This window comes from Pyrgilauda ruficollis, unplaced genomic scaffold (genome assembly GCF_017590135.1).
Source record: "Pyrgilauda ruficollis isolate IOZ18807 unplaced genomic scaffold, ASM1759013v1 scaffold114, whole genome shotgun sequence".
NCBI classification, from domain to species: Eukaryota; Metazoa; Chordata; class Aves; order Passeriformes; family Passeridae; genus Pyrgilauda; species Pyrgilauda ruficollis.
This window is the reverse complement of record NW_024509655.1, coordinates 814,485-837,153: the sequence shown is the minus strand read 5'-3', so window position 1 is coordinate 837,153 and position 22,669 is coordinate 814,485. Positions and strand designations below refer to the sequence as shown.

Below are 22,669 nucleotides of genomic sequence, written 5' to 3'. Positions count from 1 at the left end.
GTGCAGGTTTTGCCATGGCATTGCTGAGAGTGGGATATCCTGGGAACCCAGGTACCTGAACTACTCCTGCTTGCAGTCGCCACCCTGTGGGTTTCCCCTCAGAAACCAAACTGAAGCAGGGAATTTAAAATGTGTTTTCCAGTTATTAGCTCCTGTGACACTGTGCAGACAATCCCTATGACTGCTGCTGATGGGGGAAACCACAGCCCTGGCCAGACACAGGACACAACAGCAAAGATCTCATCTGTCACCCACAGGCTGCAGAGTCTCAGTGGGACTTGGCTGGTACTTGTGCTTTGTGCTCTTCTTCTTCATGGAGCTGGCACTCACAGCGGCTTTTCAAGGAAAGGGAAATACTCACAAATATGAATCAGTGCAGTAGGAATTGCAATGCTGCTTCTTTAACTGGCATGAGGGTCATGTTTCGTGATTTATTTCTGTACCAGAGGCCAAGGTTATATTTAAAGTGCCCTCTGTATGCTTGCTGGGATTGAGGCAGGCAGATGAGCAGACACAGGTCTCAGAAGAACTGCTGATTTCAGAGTTGGTCCTGAGGATGAGCAGCAAGATAGAAAAACAATTTTGTCAGTGAGCAATGCATTTACACAGATATATTGCATTTCCAATAGAGCAGGTGATGACTGCCCTGTGCAGACATGGCCACAAGGGAATAACTGTGTGGGGAGATAGATTTTTGCCCGTGCAATGATTTGGGGAAAGGGCATTAGAATAACTTTGCAGCTCACCTGCCATCTCACCCCCAGCTTTTACTGTTGCCCAAGATGTCTATGAGAATTTTGGTAGGAAGAAACATGATGAAAAGCCATTGTGGTCCTGCATTTGTAATTCTGTGTCATGGTTTAATCCCAGCCAGTACTTCAGTCCCACAAAGCCACTCAATCACTCCTTTTCCCTGGTTAAAGGGGGAGAGCATCATAAGAGTAAAAGTGAGAAAACTCATGGGTTAAGAGAAAGACAGCTTAATAGGTAAAGCAAAAGCTCCACACACAAGCAAAGGAAAAGTAGGAATTCAGTCACTACTTCCCATGGGCAGGTGTTCAGCCACCCCCAAGAGAGCGGGTTACTTGGGAAGACAAACACCATCACTCTGAATGTGCTTCCCTTTTGCCTTTCCCCCTTACCTTTATATGCTGAGCATGACCCCATATGTTATGGGATATCCCTCGGGTCACTTAGGGTTGGCTGTCCTGGCTGTGTTCCCTCCCAGCTCCTTGTGCACCCCCAGGCCCCACTGCTGGGGTGGAGTGAGAGGCAGAAAAGGCCTTGTCTCTGTGTAAGCCCTGTCAGCAATAACAAAAACATCCCTGTGTTATCAACACTATGTCCAGCACAAATCCAAAACACACTTCATGCCAGCTACTGAAGAGAAAAGTAAATCTACTCCAGCCAAAACCAGCACATCCTGGTTCTGTGAGAGAACACAGTTATTAAAAAGGAAGTACAAGGAGGTCCCCTAACCACCATGTCCTCCTAACCAATCCTTTTCCTTTAGCACCCAAGAGAGACACGATCAAAAGTCCACATCTTCACCCAGGAAGGCTGCAAATAAAACCAAATGGGTTTTATTTATTTACCTCAAAATCTCATTTCATATAAGTGTACAGTATACTCATTCCAGATAAACTCCTACACAGCATGAGAGACAGGTTTGCTTGGTGTCAGGCAATTAAACCTTTATCAAGGTTTAAGTTGAAACACCAGGTTACAAATCATTGTCATCAAACATTGCTGGAGGTTATGTTTGCCTGATTCTTTTCTACAGCTTACTATCCATATTTTCTGGAATATACTCTTTTAGATTTGTCAGAGAGTAACACAGAACTTGAATTCAGGTATATGAATGAGTCTTAAAATACTGGAAATAACATTGTGAGCATTCGTTAAAGCTGCTTGTGCCTTCATTTATTGGCTGTTATATTCACTTGAACTTGTGTCATGTTATGGAGAAGTATGCACAGATATAAAGCTGTCAGAGGTGTCACAGCTAACTGTTTTGGACTCCAAAGAACCTAAGGGTCTGTCCTGTCAGCTGGATTGTGCACCTGTAACTGATACCCACCTGCCCAATTTATACATGTTGGGAAGGTGCCCAACATGGAGCTGGGGCGCCTGCCAGGTCACTGATTTCTGACTGTCACAGGCTGAGGTCTGTGAAATTTGACTTTGCTGTGCTACACAATTACTTAAATGCATTACCTGCCCTTTGAAGCAAACAAATCAAATTTGCTGCTGGTGCTGTACACTGTGTTCTACTGGGCACTGTGCCTTTTATTTATTCCAGCCTTATACCATCAAAGCTTTCATTGAAAGAAGATGTAAAATGGAAGGCAACAAACTGTCTGCATTAAGTGACATTTTACTATGCAGGTCATGCTGGATGGAGTCCAGTTTATCTCCTCTCTGTTGCTGAAAATCAGATCGTTTAGAAAGGAGAATATTTGCATGGCTTTATCAAACATTTTGAATGTAGTTCATGCAAAGGTCAAGTGTTCCTATGTGGTCAATAAGTGATAAGCTATGTTTAAAATGCATCAGTTAAAAGACAATCTAAAGGTGTTGCTTTTCCAAAGGATCATGCAGGATTCAGAACATGCTGAACTCAGACAAACAGGTACATCACGACTGGTGTGGGAAGTGCAGGCCAAGCAAAAAAGGGACAAGGTGCCTATGGAGAAGAGGAGGTTTAAATCTTGCAGGAACAACAGCCAACTCCACTCACCTTTCACAGGATATTAATGCTAACCCTAAGGGCTGGCCTCGACTCCCCTGAAAAGAAGAACCAGGGCCTGTGTCTCTCCATGTCTCCTGTGTGCTAGAGTGCTGCTTTTCAGCCTCTGCAGAGGAATCCTGCAGAACAGCTGGGTTTCCTCCTCAGCTTACAGACACTGTGTGTGGAAAGGATGCTCCACTCCAGCTCTGCAGTTTGGACCCGGATGTACAGCAGCATTTTGGAAAAGATGCACTCTAGCATCTCATTGGCTGTTCACACTGTGATTTAGGGTTAACAGCTGTTAAGACAGAAGCAGCACGTACATGTTTTTGATTGTTGCAAGAGCATTAAAAACCAGACCTTGTAAATCTGCAAACACCAGTGGTGTTGGCAACACACCGTGCTCTGTGCAAGGGAGAACTCTGGCCAACCATAGCTGGAGCATGATGATCACAGGGAGGAAGGGAATCAGGGGCCAGAGAAGGGAGAGATTCAACAATTAGATGTGCTCTCACAAAGCATTTTGGCTGGTTCTGTGCGACAGGAAAAACCTTTTTCTTTGCGGCACCAAGTATAAAATATGTTTTTGCTTATTTCAATACATGGATCAAAAAGCATTGGAAAAACAGTCATTTCACAGGGGTGTAGAAAAGGACAAGAAATTAAATACAGACTGGGAGCAACCTGAAACCCAAAATGAGAGAGAGGGAACAAAATCATGCACAGATGCCACTGTGCAAAGTGACTCACCTGAAAGGCAAAAGGCTGAACAGTCCGCAAGAGTCTTAAGGAGCAGAGACCAAAGGCACGTGGAGTCAGGACCCATGAGAACTTGTGAGGGAACACTTCTTTTTACTGAGGTTTTTCCATCTGATAGGATAACCTTACGTGTTTTCATTCAGGACTACAGCTGGGCCAGGCTCACCCAGGGTTAGAATACAGTAGGTGACACTGAATCAGGATGTGCCTACCTGCTCAAAATTACCATTTCCTTAGCTAGGTGCAAAAAACAGGTAGGGTCTGCCACCTCCTGTCACAGTAAAGCCAAGAATTAAGGCCATTCTTCATTTTCATTTTCATCAATATTTACTATCATTTCTTTCAGAACAATTATTTTTAAAATAGCCTTCTGAATTACCCTCCACTTGATTTTGAAAACATTAAATTACATTCCTAAAGATCATCCTAGGTAGTTAATCCTGCTCAGGTGGATTAAGCACAGTGTGACATTTAACAACATAACTATCATACCTCCACCCTGTGAACAAAGCTAAATGCAAATATTATTTCTTTCCTCTCCCTGTATTGAGTTGTCCTGAGAACTAAGCAGGTTTTTCCTTCAAATGCTGACAATAAAATTTGTGTTATTCAATCAGCACAAATGTAGAGTTTTGGAATAATCAGAAATGGAAGAAGATGACAGCAGCAGATATTCTGCAAGTGCAGAATCACAGTACCCCAGATTCCCAGTGCCTGTAATGGGCCTGTACAAAAAGTAAAAGACAGAAAAAGGCAAAGCAGCTCAGATCACACACAAAGTATGTTTCTACATTACATTCTCATGCCAAAACCAAAGATTACACACATCTGAAGTTCCATTCAATGCTGGACATGATTCTGAATGCATCCATCTTCCTGTGGACCCAGTGCCATCCATGCCAAGTCAACATGAGGATTCTCTAAAATTTCCATATGCTATGGGTCAGGACCTGCAAGTTCCCAGGCTCACTTGTAAACATAAGATTTCATGAAATTGTTTGCATTTCAAAATTATGCTTGAGGATTCCATTTTGCATGTGGGCCCTGGTTTTTCTGGCTTTATACAAACATGTAATTTAATTTGAATATTGCTTCAGTTTTGGTCTTACAGAAGTGGCATGGATTTACAACACTGAATGCTTATTATCCTATTCTTATTTGCTCTTAAGATAAAGCAGTAACCCTTTCCATAACAGCAGACAATGGTTGGAGTAACAACTGGTAAGTAAAGATGAGTAGGAAATAAAAAGGAAAAGGAAATAAAAGCTGCTAGTAAGTACAAAAATGCCACAAACTGGGTCACACATGAGATGTCTTCTGCACGATTTCTACTTTGAGGAATTTGTGCTGATTTCTGCCTTCAAACCCATGAATACAAAGTAGCAACTGCTTTCAGAAAGCACTCTCTTTTTCTGTGTCAGTTCTAGAAAAGCCTTTCTCTTGAGAGTTTCTCTTGAGAGTTCTTGTGAGAATGAAAAGCATGGGCAAGCAATAAGCTACTCCTACACATCAGGCTTACCTAAAGAAACAAGTGTGAGAATCTCTTAAAGAATGCTTGTCATCAATTACCTCACTTCACCAGCCCTATTTTCCAAGTCTGCCCCCAGATACCCCAGCACTGCTGGGGCATCCGATGAGGCTCCCACAGGGCTGACGACAAACACCAGGCAAGTGCCCTCCATTCAGATCACTTTAGCACATCTCCCCTGAGCAGCATTTGTTTTCTTGAAGATGCTCAGCTCAGTTCTGCTAAAGGTGCCTTAAATCCCAGATGTCCATAGCAAATAAGGAAGCTAATCCAAATCAGAATGAATACATAACTAGAAAGCTTTGGAGAAGAGCAGGAGATGTTCTTTATGTTAATGATGCTTCCAGGATTCTCCATCATTAATGGCTTTACATTCTTATTGATCCTAAATGCTGAATATGGGGTCAAAGGATAAATTATGTGATGCCCCAGACAGTTGAGATGTAAAACAAAAAATAAAAGAATGCAGACTGTGGAGCTAAGAGATGTGCTTGCTTTCTCTTTTAATGGGGAACCACAAGTCACAAGAATTGTCTTGTGGTGGGGGGTGAAGCGTAGACAAATGAGAAATAAACCCCCCATTCCTCAGGGCTGTTGGATAACACAGCCAATGTGAGCATGGCCAGCTCCTCCACCCCTCCGGGCGCCTCTGCCAGCTCACCACCAAGAGGTGTGTCCTTACTCATCTGCAAAAAAGACTGGCAGGCAGCAAGCTTCCCTCTGAGCTCCGGGCTGCTAGGCAGTAAGGAACTGCACATGACCCAGCAGTGTTGGAAACGAGTACCTTTAATATTGCAAGGCTGGTCTGAGTCCAGCAGGATACTTAATAGCATGGACTGATCTCTAAAGAAGAGTGGTTGCCAAGGAAACCACTTAAAATCCTGCTTTAAAATATTTGCTACATATTCAAAAGCCACAATCATTTCCTGCTGTCAAATTACAACAGCTCTTCAAAAATCAAGAATTAGGAATATTCTTTAATCATCAAGGCAGAAATAGCCACGTGGTTCTTCTCAGCAGGCAGATGACTGAATTCTGATCTGGAATATTATCTTTGTAAAACCGAAGCTATGATACTGAAACAAAATCAGCTGTGCTGCTGTGCAACCATCCTAAAAATCAAATCTTTCATATACAAATAATACAAAGTTATCATGCATGGCATCCTCATATTTTGAAGTATCACAACTTCTAACTTATGATACTTCCTAATAGAATCATACAATCATTTAGGTTGGAAAAGTTCAAGGAGAAGTTCAATTTACACAGCTAACATGCTGTAATTGGAGAATGCCAAAGGCACAATGTGAAGGGATAGGAACATTCTGCTCTAACTCACTTTTCCCTGCATATTCTTCACTAGGGGCACAAAAAGCTCAGCCAAATTTTTTGTTTTGTTTTGTTTTTGTTTCTGTTTTTTTGGGTTTTTTTTGGTTTTTGGGTTTTTTTTTTTTTTTTTTTTTTTGTTTCCAAATAAACTGCTTGAATACTCCAAAGCCATTTGAAGTCAGGATAAACAATTCAACCATTTTCTTTTACTTTAGGAAACTCAGTGTGTTGGGTTAGTTAACTTTCTCATAGTAGTCCTCAGTGCTGTGGTTTCTGTTTGTAGCTGGAGTGGTGTTGAAAGCACAACAGTGGTTTGGCTACTGCTGAGCAGTGATGGTACTGCTCACTGAGGAGGGGGAGTGACAGTGGCTTCACTAGGTCAACCCACCACACTGGGGATCACCAAGGAATGAAAGCTGCCTTTGATTTTAATGGCAACAGCCAATCCCCTAGGCATGCTCTTGATCTGACCTTCCCAGCACAGTGCTTAGATACAGGCGTTTATTTTCCATCTTCACCAGGACAGAAGAAGCCATGTCATCTGAATTGAGAGGAATCCTGTGGATTCCCCATGGATGTACATTTGACTCCTGCCTTCCCTGCAAGTGAGAACTGGTTCAGAGCCTGTAGTTTGATCTGGGCAGGTCTGGGAATGTGCTTAACCTACACCACAGCCCTTCTGTTTCAGAACGCCTTCTGTCTCTGTGTAAACCATGAGTCCCAGATGAAGTAGAAACTTATTGACTAGGATAATCAGAGGAAATGGGACTACCATATCCCAAAGTCTGAGCACAGAAGGTTTGTCACATCACCCATAAAAGTATAGAGCACAAGCTTGAGAATTAAATGTTGCACATAATTTGAGCAGTGCCAAAACCAATATTTTTTATTTCTTGTTTCTAAACAGAATGCCTATTAGCTTGCTTAGTCATGTTTCAGTGTTAACGCTGTGATTATTTATGCAAGGGCAATAATTGGCAAGAGTGCCAAAAAGCACATTTTCCTGGAAGAAAAAAGCTGCTTTCTACCCATACCCTGAGGACTGTGTGCAGCCCTTGTCAGCAGGGAGAAGCATGGCTGCTCCATCAGGGCTGGGGATAAGGGGGATGGTGAGGCAGGCAGGGACCTCCCTGACAGCTCCATGGCACCTAAGGAGAGCCAGGCCACTGGGGACAGCAACAGAGGGTCAGCTGCAGTCCAGGGACCACCAAGCCTGACCATAGAGACTAGCCAGCTTTGAGGTCAAGACAGAGGATCTGTCAGCCAGGGAAGCACAGGATCAGTGAGGTACAAGGCCAGGCATGGGCACACCCACAGCATGGCTAAGGCAAGGGTCTGAACTTAAATTTGGCTCCTGATCCAAGGAAAAGAGATCCCCAATAAGCTTTCCTGCAGCCCTTTTCTCATCACCAATATCCACACTGAGAGCTGGAGTATCCAGAGCTTCCATGAGCATAGGCAGTCAAATGGCCATGGCAGGGGTGACACAGTAGCTCACCTGATTTCTAAGGGCTGCCTTTGAAAAGTGCTGTGAGAAATTACAGCTGTTGCCAGTTATTTGAATGTTGATGTTAAAATAGTGGCCACTTCACCATAGCCACAAGATGTTTTCTGGTCTCTTCTGACCTGCTAGGAGACATAGATTGTACAGACAGATAATAAGCCAGAAGTGTACCATAAGGAAAATTTTTTCCCTTATGAGGATAGAAAGCATGGTGTAAGAGTAAATTCTTCAACTTTTAGCATCATGTGCTGGTGAAAAGAGCATGGTGTTCAGAATCAGCTTGTCCTGCATTTATAGCTTGGTCTGAGATATGATACATGGAGATTACAATGGACATTGCTTTTCCCCCCACCCAGAATTCCAGCTGCTGTTTGTTCAGTTACAATGCTGGGCAGGACAGCACACAGACAACAAACCTGCCACTGCCCCCAGGAGTTTGGTTTGTTTTCCAGTCACACAAGACAGTCCTAGATTAAGGGTTTAGGATTTGAAGATGGAAGCATTCAGGAAAGATGAGTGAAAAAAGGGAAGAGGCAGCAGAAGAGAAATAATCACAGAAAAATATGTGCAAATCATTAATAAACTTTAATAAAAATGATAAAAAATAAAGTAGAATAGGAGGCAAGGGAGGGAAAACTCAGGAACATCATGAAGCAGCAAAAACAGAGGCAGTAAGAAGAGAGAGAGAACCTTGCAGGAGCAGAAATTCCTTGTTAGGAGAGCTGGAATCTAAGAATACTTAACTCATCCTTTAGGGGAAAAAAACTTGTGAGGGGAAAGTCCAAATTAACTGTTTGCAGTCAAAACCAAATATTGCGTAGTACAAGTTCCTGCTTTTGTGTTCCAGAATTTTTTTTGCCTCCTGTCCTCCAAGTGTTATCAGAAGCCCCTCAAGTACCAAATGCTGCCCTGCAGCCCATTCTGCCTGCCCTGTGCCCTGACCTGTTCCTCTGTGTGCCCTTGCCATTGTGCCTTGGCCTTGTCTTCAAGCCTTCTGCCTTCTCACAAAGCTATTCTTATGCTTACTGCCTCATTTTTTCCTGCTGCCTCACCAGATGCCTCCCACTTGCCTTCCAAAGCCTTGTAAAGATAAGAGCAGTTCTACTGCACATAAGGGCTCAACATGAAACATTTATCATTTCCATGCTGGCCTTTCACTGCCAACTCAGTGGGGCAGAAATTGTCTCCCACCACTTGTGCCTCCATATAGTGTAGGACCCTGACACTTCTGAGAAGACCCTACTGGTGCTACTCTGTAAATCTGTTTTACAGATAATATGCTGGTTTGTTCTCAGGAATTCACTGTGCTAGCTTGGATACACTCCTGTATGAATCCTTTGTGCTCAGGAGAACTGCTACTGTCTGCCCAGTGCCAGGAAAGTTGGCAGGAGAGCTTTGTTTTTCCTGTCTCACTGAGGACAAATGGGAACCAGAGAACAACCTGCAGTGACATATGACACTGCTGCTATCCCCAAAAGACTCACAGGATCAAATTCCATTCTAAATGCTGAGTGGGAAGCCACACATCTGGAAACCAGAACAATCTGGTACGTGCTACCATGTTCATCTAACCCCTTCTTCTACAAGTAGAGCTGTATAGTGAGAGGTCTGAGAGGTTTTATTGCTGCTTTTCTGGTCAGGTTTTGCAGCAACCAAAAACCTCACTCCAACAAAACAAAAGCTTCTTTACCTCAAAAATATATAGGACAAACTTGACAGTGACCTCCTTAACCTCCTATGGAAATTGTCTTGGCTCTCACTTTTCCCTCAGGTGTCTGTTTTCGAGTACTCTAGTCTCCAGCAGACAGCACGAGGTGGAATGGAAGGCGTGTTTCAAAGACTTTTGTAATCAGAGCCATCTGATTTGCTAAATTGCATCAAAGGTCAGAGACTGGCAGTAGCACAGTGTGGAGCAAATGATCCCTTTAAAATCCTCATCGGACATGGGTCACGTCAGGAGGCAGCAGGGCTTTGCTCATGGAAACAGCTGCCTCCGAGCAGTGCACACAACTGTGTTTAAATCTTTCGCATATTTGTTGCATTGGGGCATCACTGCTGCTTCCAGAGTCCCCTTGGGCAGCCCGTGGGCAGCAGCTGCAGGCACAGCCCGGCTGTCCTGGCCCTCGGGCTTCCACCTGCCGAATCCAGGCCTGAGAGGAGGCTGTAGCCAGCGGGGGTCCGGCTCTTCTCCCAGCGTCGGGACGACGGGACACGGCCTAAAGCTGCGCCAGGGGAGGGTTAGGCTGGACCCTAGGCAGGCCAGGAGTGGCTCTCCAAATCAGTAAATTCCGTGATTCTGTGAAATTAGGGGGAATTCCTTCACAGAAAGGGTGATTAGACATTGGAATGGGCTGCCCAAGGAGATGATGGAGTCACCCTCTCTGGATGTGTTTAAGGAAAGACTGGGTATGGTTGGACTCAATGATCTCTGCGGTCTTTTCCAGCCTAAGCGATTCTGTGATTCTGTGAAACCGGAGCTGTGCAGGGTCACCCCGGCCAGAGCCACGGCCGCGTCCGTGCTCCTGGCCCAGACCCAGGCCCGTGTGAGGGGCCGGGCGCAGCCGGCGGGCGGGGCCGCGCTGCAGCCTTGGCCGGGGAGGCGCCGCTCTCACACCGCTGAGGCGCTGCCGCCGCCGGGCCCAGGGAAGGAGGTAAGGGCCGCCTGCCCGGGGCAGGGGCAGGGGCCGGGGCAGGGGGGCCGCGCTCGCAAGCGTCTCCTTCTTTTGCCCCTTCCGCTCTCTCCGCTCTCCCTTCTCCTTCAGCCGCGGCTGCTGGGCGGGAAGGGCCGCAGCGGGGCTGGGAATGTCAGGGAGCGGGGCTGGCCCATCACGGAGCGGGGCTGGCCCATCACGGAGCGGGGCTGGGCACGGCTGGCGTTCCGCAGTGGCTGCCGCTGGACGCCGCAGCTTTGATATGCACGGAATAAACGCTGTCTGTGGTAATTCGTGATACGCAAACTGCAGCAGAGACGTCTTTTCTTTAAATTGCTGCTGTCCGTGTTCAGTTTGCTGTTCAGGCAGGGAGCCGAGACTAGATTGTCACGGATGATTTTAAAAAATAAAACCAAACAACAAAACAACAGCGCACCTGCTTTATGGCGAGCTTAACACCCAGAACCGTACGGTCCTGCCCACATCCGTGGGGTTGGGAAGGCACGCGAGGCAAGTGCACTTGGAGTCGTGCATTCCTTTTGACGTACGTCGGATCCCCTGGGGCAGCAGGCTTGCCTTCGCTTTCTTCCGGGTTTCCTTTTCTTCCCCTTTTCTTCTGGCAGCCTGGAAAATTTCCATCTTTCGAGCAGCAGGCAGTCTGTAAAACTACAGTTTTAATCACCTCATCCCGCTTTAAGTGCTGTGTTTCCCTGCCTGTCTGTAGGAGCTGTTTCCCTCCAGGAAAACGTGTACAGATGAACAGGATCAGATGGAGCACCGCAAAGCAGATTTCTGTCTAGAGCTGTCCATCTTGGACTTTGTCTCTAACACCGGTGTGCCCCTTTTCTTTACCTCAGTCTTGTTTTGTCCAGATAGGTCTGCCCAGTGTTTGCAGGCATATCAGCTGGGAAAGCACAGACTGTTGTGTGTCCAGAGCTGTTTACATAACAAACTAAAGAGCAGGTTCCTACTTCTGACTTGCAGAGACATTTGGAAGGCAAAACTATCTCACTATTTTTACTTGCCTGGTGAGAGTTGAATTTGATAGGGAACAAATGCATTAATTAGCTTGTGAGTTTGGATTGATCCTCTGATTCATGCTGTGGATACCGGGTAGTCTAAATATAGCGAGAATTTCATGTTCTCTTCTCAAGCTGACAGAAGTGAAAGCCAGTGTGGGTTTTGCTAATTGACAGGCTTTTAGTTAGGTCCTGCTGTGTTTCACAGAAGGAAGTTAACCTGCTGCTGTTATGAGTCAAGGATAGCATGAAAGAAAAAGCAGCTCCAGAAAGTAAACCAGGTTTTAAATACCTGTAAGTATGCTAAAATAAGGGTGTATCACCCTGCAGTAAAATGGAAAATCTAAAGATTTCAAGTAGTTTCATATTCAGCTGGTGCAACTACAGTGATTTCCAGAACATTCAGCCTTTTATCAAGTCAACAGTTAACTTCCAAGTGCTAAGTAAAGAAACCTTTCCTCTTTTCATGCAACCTAAGGATTGCATGAAAGGTAAACCCACAGCATCTGAAGCAACATACTTTGAGCTGGGAACAACATGTTTATTGAAGGCCTTCTGAAAGCTCTGTCACTGCCATTTTCTACTAAAGCAACCCATTACTAATTTACCTTCGATTGCATGTTTTTTGTGAGTACACAGATTTTTACCTAGCAACTTAAAAACATAGTTTTAACAAATATTTCAGATGCAGAGATGCAGTTGTGATTGGCTTGGACAGAGGACAACAGCGAGGCACTCCAGCCCAGAATTAAAGTGTCTCTGGAGTACAAGTGTTGCTCTTTGCTGCTCAATTACATCAGATTACCCTGCTGCCTTTTTTTTTTTTCTTTCTTTTTTTTTTTTTTTTTTTTTTTTTTTATTATTTAATTCACCGTAAGTCTGGGTATATTTAGACTTTTTGTTGTCATATAATACTTCTCACTCATAATTTTGCTCTTAGCAAACTTTGAGTAATTAAGTTAGAAATTCTTCACTGGGCTTATATCTTTAGTGTGGTTACTTACAGTGATCTGTGTGGTCCGGTTCGAATTAGTCCATTACTACAAAATGTAATTATTACAAACTGCATCCTTGGACTTGGTTGAAGTTGGGTGTTACTCTATAAAAGATCAAACAATCCAATCTTTCTACACTTTTCAGCATGCTAGGTGAGTCATCATTAGCGAATTTTCATCTATGCTGATCCAAGTGGTGTGTTTGAATTTATCTGGACTGGAAAAGAGATCTGAGAAGCCAGTAGAAGACCTTGTCTGCCTGTGTTAGCCCATTTCAGGGTTAGGTGGCAGAGAACTTCAAGCCAGACAAAAGAGCAAATAACTGCATGGGGTTTTTTGAGGGGGAAGTTTGTGTGTACAGCTGTGGATGTCCACATCTTAAGAGTCAATATTAGAATTTAAAAAAAAAAAACAAACACAATTAACTTAACAGCTCTGTGTTAAAAAGTATTGTTCAAGATCTCCATAAATGTGACAGAAACAAATATCACAAGCAGATAAAGGTTTTAAAATCTAAGCATGTATATTTTTCCTCCCCTCTGGGAGTCACAGTGCAGATATCTCAGCTGGTGTTTGCATAGCATGCATGATAAGCTCATTTTCTCATCCTTATCTCATATTTTCACATATTCATATTTTAGTATTATCATCACTCCCATTTGCTCCATCTCAACTCCTCAACCCCTTTGAAAACTCGGGATGTCATTCTGCAAGGGGCCAGCGGAAGTGCCTCCCTGGCTCTGTGTATGTGGACTGCTGCTGGGTGTGGGATAGTTTCCCGGTGAGTCACGCAGATCCCGCTGCAGTCGCTTCCAGGGAGGGCTGTGCTCCGCATGATTAGCGGCTCTCAGGGTGACATTGTTTCCTGAATGATGCAACTGAAAATTCCTTTTCCTGTGCTTCTTGTTTCCTGATCGATTTTCCCTCATTCTCTAAGACATTCCAGCAGCTGCACATCTTTTGTTCCTGGTCTCTTTCCCCCTACGAATCTCTGCGAAGACAAGTTATGTCCACAGCTACTCTAATTAATTTGGTACGGAATGGAGGGTTCCAAGTAAGAAGGAGAGCCGCGCTCACGTCCCGCTTCCTGCAGGACGAGAAGCGCCCCGCAGCCGCCTGCTCCATCTCCACCTGCGAGCGCCGCGCCTCCCGCTTCGACCCCGACGGGAGCGGGCGTCCGACCACATGGGACACCTTCGGCATCTGGGACAATCGCATCGATGAACCCATTCTCCTCCCACCCAGCATAAAGTACGGGAAGCCGATCCCAAAGGTGAGCCTGAGCAACGTGGGCTGCGCCAGCCACATCGGGAAGCGAAAGGAAAATGAGGACCGGTTCGATTACGCTCAGCTGACAGAGGATATCCTGTACTTCGCAGTGTACGATGGGCACGGCGGGGCAGCAGCTGCAGACTTCTGTCATAAGTACATGGAAAAATATATTAAGTAAGTGCTCATCAAGGCAATGTGTGTCAAATAAGTTGCAGCCGAGATTCCTTCTTTAGGGAATCAATGTGTTGTACATGGTAGCTAATCTTCCCAGGTTATGTAGCTGCCTGTCCTTATGGGACAGCAGGAGCACTGGATGGAACAGACATGCTATGAATTACTTAATGCATTGGTGCCTGCCCCACTGGGCGAGCCCAAAACCCCAGGAGACGAGAGCACAATTGTGCCCTCTGTCCAGGAAAGGTCTTGGAACACAGGGAGAGTATGGACTAGCTATTTTCACACAGGCTCTCTGTAATTGCTGACCTATGGTTTGCTTACTCTCTTCTGTATCTATCATATCCCTGGATGCTGGGTAAGGAACTTAGATATTTGCAAAATTACATTATTATGCTTTCAGTGCACACAGTTAGTAAAATCACATTACCTTTCCACTCAGGTCCAGCATCATTCAGTGGGTGCAGGGAGGAGATAAGACTGCGAAACAGATTGATCAGTATGTATATTGCTTGGAAAGAAGTTTAATTTCTTTGTTTACTTGCTTGCTTCCAGGGAATTTCTTGCTGAGGAGGAGAACTTGGAAAATGTTTTGAGCAAAGCTTTTCTAGAAATAGACAAAGCGTATGAAAGGCATGCTAATCTCTCTGCTGATGGTAGGTAAAAAAAAATATTCATATAGGTGTGGAGAATAAAGTTTGTTTATTTGCTCAGTAGTTTTGCAGTAAAATGTCCAGAAAACTGCTTGAAAACAGTTTTACGTAACACAGGATTTTGCTCTGGTCACTTGCTGCAAATAAAACAATTATGCTTTACCTCCTAAAAATGAAATAACTACTGTAAGTCTCAGTCAAATTTACTGGAGGAGTTATGAATCTGAATGTTAGCATAATCATCAATTAATTTATCTTTATGTGATTCTAAAAAGGATTATGTTTGTCAAGGTAGCAAAGAGTGATTTAGATTTGCAAGGACCATAATTTTACTGGTAAGAAATGTGGAGAGGGGTGTTTTTGATTCACTTTTTTTTTTTATTTTAGGGGTGTGGGGGTGGGTGCTTTTATATGTTCGCTTGTTTTAAAGCTGTTAATCCTGTGGATTAAAAGCAACAGTGTCAAAGTTCCCCTTCCTAACTTGGCTGCTGCACCTGAGGAGGAACATAAGCCAAAATTAATGCAATCAATATTGCTTCTGTACAAACAGAATCACAGGAGTAGCTGAGTGGGAAAGGGAAAAAAGCAGTGAAGAGGAAAACAAGTTTGGCCGTGGTAAGGCTGTGGTAAAGCTGGTACCAGCTCTTTTAGACTCCCATTTAATCTTGGCTGTTAATTAAGCTCTTGTATATGTGTCTAGAGACTAAGTACATCTGAAGTTCCAGTTGCAGCAAGCAGAGCTTACAGAGAGTAACTTAGGAAGAGAGATAGAAGTGCCTGTCCCAGTTCTGTCACAGGAGCTTTCTCAGCCATGAGATACAATTTTGAAAGTCAGTTTAGCCAGTTTTAAAAGAAAGCCTCAAACAAACCCAAACAAAATTAAAAAAACAAAACAAAACAAAACAAAAAAACAAACAAACAAAAAACAAAAAACACCTACCCACGACAGAAAAAGAAAAACAAAAACCTCTCCCTCCCCCTGCTGGTGCAGGCACAGGCAAAATAACTGAGGTTGTACCAGAAGAACAGAAACTGTAAAAGTCTTCTCTCCAAGAAAGACTGGAAACCAAGAAACCCTGTATGGACTGAAATGATACTGTATTCTCAAGCTGCTTTTCTGAGGCGCTGGTTGAGTACAATCAAGTAATGGAGTAGCTTTCTGCACTTTAATTGCTAGATGAATCTAGGTAGGCTCAATGCAGGTCAGGTAGCCTGACTGCTGCAGCACTGCCTCTTACTTTAGCCTGCACCAAGGATCAGGAAAAAAGTCTTAAGTCCTGAGATACAGCCCTTAAAAAAGGAGGATTGAATCTATAAAGGTAATTTTCCCATTGCATTTCATGTTGTAAAAAAGACCAGAGTTACTTTTGACCTATGAGCTGAGTTTTAGCTGACCTCTTGAGAGATATCAGCAGAGCAGACGTGCTTTTTATCCCAGAGCCTCTTTGCAAATGTATTTTCTTACCAACCCAAATCTAAGACAGCATTTGAGTACAAGTTTGTGTGCTTCCCCGGATCAGACCACTTCATTTTCATATCCAATTGTCCCTTTCCCTGCCCCTTTGTAAGACAGCTCTTGGTTTGGCTCATTGTTGTGCCCTCTGTGTCAGAGCAGCTTCTTGAGGAGAAGGATTGAGAACTGTATTATTCTGTTTTTTCTGAAAACTATTTCCAATCATAAAGCTTTGTAGGTGAGACTTACAGAATTGGATAACAACAACATTTGGCAAACTGTACAGCAAGCAGAGCATTTTGGAACTGCTTATAGGATTTTTTTCATTCCGTTTAACTAACTGGTGCTGCTTAATGCCAGAAAAGGAAACGTATGCAATGGTTACCAGGATACTGCACAAGTCCCCTTCATTAAAAAAGCAAAACAGAGGGCAAAAGACTTGCCAAACATCCACAGGGGCCATGCTCTGGCAGGCACTCAGTGTTTCTCAGGTAGGCTGAACACTTGCAAGCTCTTGCAGGAACCTGGGGGATCTAAGAGAACCCATTGTTCTTGGCTGAAAATCAAGCTCTAAGGCAAAGAATGGAGTAACAGGGTGCAAAGTCAAGTTTGGATTTCTGAACAGATTAAACTTCTTGCGTATCTGTTGTTAAAATAACTCAATACTTTGTTGACTGCTTTGTGTGGATATTTTTGTTGTCACTGATGTTTTGAAAGTTACATAAAATTTCAGTGCTTGGCATGTGTCTTTGTTAGAAGCCAGCAAAATTTCTGATTGAGTGTGGCTATTCTGGATGTGACAGTCAAGACAGTTGCTAGAGTACCTTGAAGTTGGTGGTTGATTGTTTAACTTGGTGTATCTGGGTTACACTGGATGCTCCCCAAGTCTGACCTCCTTTTGAAACCTGGCCATAGCTGATGTAGTGCAAAATAATAGCTTTGGCTTGTTCAAGCAGATGACCCTTCCAGGGCTCACTCTCTTCACTCTGCCTGCACAAAAACAGTGCACATTCAGGATGTCCAGGTCTTGACTAACACACAGCCAGCTTTAAAACTTGTACCTGGGTGTTTGAAGGAAACTAAACCCTGGGACAAATCCCTGTAGCCAAAATGTCACATTTGAGGCATTGTTTATAGTACTATTTAAGGAGTAAAATCTTACATAAGGCACAAATTTAACAGGACTAGAGACGTGCCTTGTTGGGAGACCCCAACTATGTCTTCAAGGGTATGTCCCTCGGTAGGTCACTTAACAATGATACAGTACTTGAAAGCAGAGATGGAAAATACATAGCATGGTAGTTCTTGTGAGCTTTCATAACAAAAATGGTTTATGTGTGTGTTCCAGGTACTGCTGCTGTGTCTGGCATGCAATTCACCAGTGCTATTGCCAGCGGTATTGGCCTTCTGGGGCCTGGTCCAGTAACCCCTCTGACAGTGACCTATTCCTGTTGTTTCACACAAAAGCATAAAAAACTTGCTGTAGGCAGGTCTGGGATAATCTGTGCTCTGCCTGAATGCTGTGTAATCATTAACAGCTTAGAGCTGTGTCTGAGCCCTGAAGCTTAGTGTTTGATACCTCTTCAAAAATGTGTTTTCATTCACATTCATGCATTTAAATACAGGCCAGTCACTTTCAAATCACTGCTAAAGTTAGGTATAGAACATAAAGGAAGCTTACATCCAACAAATGACATTATCCATGGCCCTCAGAGATGAGCAGAACTTTCTGCTATTTTTTACCAGCCATAAAAACGAAAATGTAAAGGCTGAAAAGCTTTGCTCAGCAAGGATAGAAATAAGAAATTAAATTCTGTGCTTGAGGAAATTTGAGCATTTCCCTGAAGAAATGTGAGACAAAGACAAACCCTTTCTTGGCCTCCTGGAGTCCTACCAGGTATTGTTACTGCTTCTGTTCACTGTGAGCCAGAGGAAACAAGAGGGAGTTTGTCCATCAACCTCCACATTCAGTGCATCCAACTCTAATCACATTGGTCACTCACATCTGGAATAGCCATCTTATTAATACATAGCCAGGTATTAACTTGTCTACCCATGTTTGAAAGGCTTCTTACTCTTGAATCTTATTATGCTGAAAAACAACAGAAGTTATTTTAAAGTAATTATATTTTTAAAGTAATGTTTGTTTTGTTGTTTTTTTTTTTAAGTTCAAAAAATTATTTTCATTTCTTTAAATATGTTAACCTGCAACACTGAGAGAAAGGGAGAGCTGCAGAAATTGTACTTGAGTATTTAATAAATTTATCAGCATTGTAAAGGCAGCCTTTTTATCCAAGGGTTCTGATTATTACCTGATCAATTTAAAATACACTAATTACAATATTAAAGGGATGTTTGTTTTGCCTATTTTTCCATTAGTCAGAACAATTCATAAACTTCTATTCAGTGCCTTTAAGATGGCCCCATTTCATTTGGCACTGGTTTGAACCACCCGTATTGGTGCAATTACCTTGAGGGAGCAGATATTCTTCAGTGGCCACTCTTGCATATATGAGACAGCTGATCCTCTAGCATTGATAAAATTCTTAATTTGATCTGTTGGTTGATTATTTATCTCCATAGGGGAAACTAAATTTAGAATTTATTTGGTCTGAATTTAAACTGGTTTTGTCACACAGTTTCAGCGAGAAGGCGAGAACAGTGGCAATTCCCCAGAAATACCAAGGCTGATTTACCAAGGCCAAAGATGCAGGTGCTTCCTACATGACCTGCACAGGGCAGTGCAGGCAGACCTGAGAGTGACTGACTCCATCTCTTGTTCTGCAGCCCTTATTCTTGCATCTCCAGTGTTGCAGGTTTATTTTGTTTGAACAAAGTCCCTGGGTGAATTTCCTATTTGCCTCTGTGTGCGTGTTATTTGTGGCAGACACTGTACCTGGTCAGCAGCTCTAGAACTGGAGGCCCTGGACACTTTAAGCTGGGCTTCAGTGGAAAGAGAGATCTGCTTAATTTTGTCCCAGGTGAAGGAGTCCAGCGGTTCCTAGCCTGGACTACTGGAAGGTTTCCACATCCTCTTTGTCACATTAGTTGAGATGACTTGCAGTAGAAGTTGTCCAGTGAGTGTTAAGAACCTATTGAAACATCTTAGTTTTATAGTGATATTGTTAGGAAAACAAACTCTTTAATTGTTAAAAGCAATACATGTGCTGATGCAACATATTTTGTGTTAAACTAGTAGCAGTTGTAGAAAAGCTTTAGAAATGGTATCCCATCATCATTCCTGTGGTTTTGAGCTGTGCTAGAAATCACATAATGCTGCATCTGGCTTAATGCATGTGGCTTCATGCATGTTCTTGCATCCCTACCCAGAGCATGAACTGGATACAATGAAGAGATTGTGAGCAGCAAGTATTTTTTCCTAGGAGTGCGATTTCATAAAAAGTGTTATTTAATAAACTAATAAACACATAAAGTTCAAGTCACTATATTCATTACCACAATTCTGGACAATGTCTTGTTCTTTAGTACCAGCCGTTGATTTTGTGATAGCAACTCTTTTCTTTGGGAGTTTGCACTGAAAAGATGCAGATTCACCTGAATTCCAAATATTTCCAGTCTTCTGTGAATTGAAGATTATGATTTAACTTTTTATATGTTTCTCGGAATAGTTCTAAAACCACAGAATGAAATGGGAAAGTAGCAGCAGTTCTGCATTAATTTTAATGTCTAAATAAAAGGTTTCTTCTGTAAAATAAAAAGGTAGTTTAACATAGGTTGCTCTATTTCATTTGTTCTATCTGTTTGCTAAAGCAGGTATTTTACTGGTTCTACTAAAATTTCTAATTGCACTGGTACTTTTTAATATGTTATTTTCATAATGTACCTCAAAGTGACCCTGCACTGGGCTAGTCCTTGCTTCAGATGAGAAACAGGATGTCGGTGCCCACCAGTGCCACCAGTGAGAAGCTGCCACATCCAATTTCCCGTGTACCAGCCTGCGTGGCCCTGGCACAGCCCAAGGTGTGACCATGACCACTGACGGTCACCCCTGAGCTGCTGGTTCAGTGTTCAGCTAAACCCAGTCCTCACTGCAGTAATAATACCTGTTTTAAATAATAACACCAGCTTAATTAACACCTGTTTGTGAGGATTTGTGTTTGGGTTTTTTCATTCATGGGCTCTATGCTTTCACTGCACAACAAGGCTCAATGCATCTTCCAGGGCTTGGTGACTTCAGTTTACTCCCAGCCCCGTTTGACTTATAGGGTGCCGAAACCTCACAGGGTTGGGGAAGGAGGCTGTAGAGATTTCACAGCTCTTGCATTTCTGTTGCTACCTGTTGGCATCTGGTCAGATTTGGGGCTGCTTGGCATTCCTTGGGGTCAAACACAAAGTCCTGTCTCAAATCTGTCCCATGTTCCCCGGGGTCAGGGCTGCAGGGCCAGAGGTAGGAGCACATGTAGTTGTAGCTGATCTCTGCAGAAGCAGTGGTGGAAAGACAGTGACATGTTAACTGTTAGTACATGAAAACAAGAATATAACTGGGGAGTCACATTCGTAAGCAAGCCCAAAACTCATCTCAAATTGGCTTGCTTTGAAAAACCAGAACAACTGGAAAAGCCCAGAATGCAGGTGACCCACAGAGGGCCTTTCAAGGGAAACTGCATTGGCTGCAGATGCAAATGTGTTCCAGACAGTAGCTGGTCCTGTCCAGACATTTTGGTGTAACAGCTCAAGTTAGCAGGACCTTTCCAGGCCTCTCTTGCTGGGTTATCTCTGCAGAATCTGAAGGAAGATAACAGCTGTAAAGTGGGACTTGCCCTTTCAAAAAGCAAAGAAAATGAAGAAAGCTGGGCATTTCTTCACTGCAGATGATACAAGAGATCTTTTTCCTGAAATAGGCACTTGCATTTCTCTTTTTCAAGAGGTTTTTTTTTTTTTTTTTTTTTTTTTGGGGGGGGGGGGGGGTTTCCCTCCAGACCATTGTAGCAATTGAAATGAGAAGCCCTTAAATCTGCTTGCATGAGTGAATCCAGGCAGGTCCCTGAGTGCAGTCAGCCAGCTCAGCTCACCTCCTTGCCCTGCAGAGAAGGAGGGCAGCACCAGGGCTCTCTTTTGCCCTCTGGGCCCTCACAGTGAGCCCCTGCCAGGTGATCCCAGCAGTGCCCTGGGGAGGCTTCCCAGACAGCCATGGCCACCTGCATCAGTTTGCAGGCACAAGGCAAGGCTGAATCTCAGAATCCAGCTTCACCTTCACACTGGGACCTCCAGCAAGTTGACAGGGAGCACCTTTCCTGGAAAAAGCCAGGAAGCCTGTTGGCTGAATCCTCCTCTGGGGGAAGCAGAGGGGGAGTGTAACAGCTCTGACAGCAACAGAAGGATGCCACAGACTGGTCTACTGCTTTCTCTCTGGTGGAATTACAATTACTGTAATTATAATTTATAAATTAATATATAATTGCCCTCTTCACCACCTAACAGAAAGAGCCATCACCTTTATGGTGACCTACTTGTGCAGTCACTGTGCCCAGGGATAAGAACAATAAGGCTGTAACTTGAGGCAAACTCATGGGACTGAAAAACTCTGCTACAAACTGAAAGGAAGTTACTGTGCCTTGTACTGCTTTTATCCCACTTGCCCTGTTTGTATGGAGCCATGTTGTTGCACAGAAACACTTAATCCTTCCCACCCTCCCTTCTCTTCCTCCAGTCCTAGTCCTACATGCATGCATGTTTGCACTTTTTTTTTTTTTTTTTTTTTTTTAATGCGTAAATTTAGTTTAAACTTAAAAGCAGTTACTTGCTGATTAGGCAGAGTACAAGTTGTCTTTATTTTGCCAGTTGAAACTGTTGCTGTTATAAAGGGCTCCACCCTTTGAGGCAGTGCTAAAACTTCTCTCTGATGACATTTGTAGCAACTCTGCTGAGCTCTGGGACCACTGCAACAGTGGCTCTGCTCCGGGATGGAATTGAGCTGGTTGTGGCAAGTGTGGGAGACAGTCGCGCTCTGCTGTGCCGGAAAGGAAAGCCCGTGAAACTCACCATTGACCATACTCCAGAGAGAAAGGAGGAGAAGGAAAGGTACCTGCTGGCTGGCTGATGATGTGGCTTCCCAGAGCACAGCCTCAGTCAGGATGGACTCCTGCTCTGCTGCTGGGTTGGGCCATGGAGAAAGAAGAGTTGAACATAGAGCCCGTAGACCGCTCTGAGCTGGCAGTAAGCTCCAGTTAATGCACTGGGTCCTGTTTAGTGGACCAGAGATGTGGAAAGGCCTCCATGAGCATAAGATCTCAGCAGTAAGACCAGCATCACAGATTCAGAACAGAGCTATGACCACATGGCTCAGACTTGTCCAAAAGTGGGAAGTTAGAATCAGCTTAGAACCTGAGGAAATGCACTGATTCCCAGGTCAGGACTCAGCCCACCAAGACACATCCCTTCCACAGAGCCCTTCAAACAGCTAAAGCCAACCCTCAGCCTCCCAGCTTAGGCTCTCCATACATCATTCCTCATTCTAGCTACTGACAGAAATAGAGGATAGAGAGATAGAGGTAATGGTATGAAACAGTAACTAATTTCCTTTTTTTTTTTTTTTTTTTTTTTTTTTTTTTTTTTTTTTTTTTTTTTTTTTCCTTGTCGC

General features: G+C 43.7%; 1 protein-coding gene and 1 long non-coding RNA gene across 3 annotated transcripts in view; one reads left to right on the top strand and one right to left on the bottom strand.

Moving 5' to 3' along the window:
• LOC121360472 lies at positions 1 to 1,237 on the bottom strand. Its single transcript, XR_005956214.1, has 3 exons — positions 1,143 to 1,237; positions 747 to 913; positions 1 to 550 (listed from the first exon to the last, which is right to left on the bottom strand). It is a non-coding gene; the product is annotated as an uncharacterized LOC121360472 (long non-coding RNA).
• Positions 1,238 to 10,406: 9,169 nt separating this feature from the next.
• The window catches only part of PPM1K (protein phosphatase, Mg2+/Mn2+ dependent 1K), an 18,736-nt gene continuing 6,473 nt past the window's right edge, over positions 10,407 to 22,669 (top strand). Inside the window, exons 1-4 of one of the 2 annotated variants that reach the window (XM_041479835.1) lie at positions 10,407 to 10,502; positions 13,454 to 13,962; positions 14,518 to 14,618; positions 21,945 to 22,110. In XM_041479835.1, the coding sequence (XP_041335769.1) occupies positions 13,523 to 13,962; positions 14,518 to 14,618; positions 21,945 to 22,110 (707 nt within the window). In that variant the 5' untranslated portion in view covers positions 10,407 to 10,502; positions 13,454 to 13,522. Of the gene's footprint in view, positions 10,503 to 13,157; positions 13,298 to 13,453; positions 13,963 to 14,517; positions 14,619 to 21,944; positions 22,111 to 22,669 lie in introns of those variants that run through there. The other variant, XM_041479824.1, reaches the window with a different exon arrangement.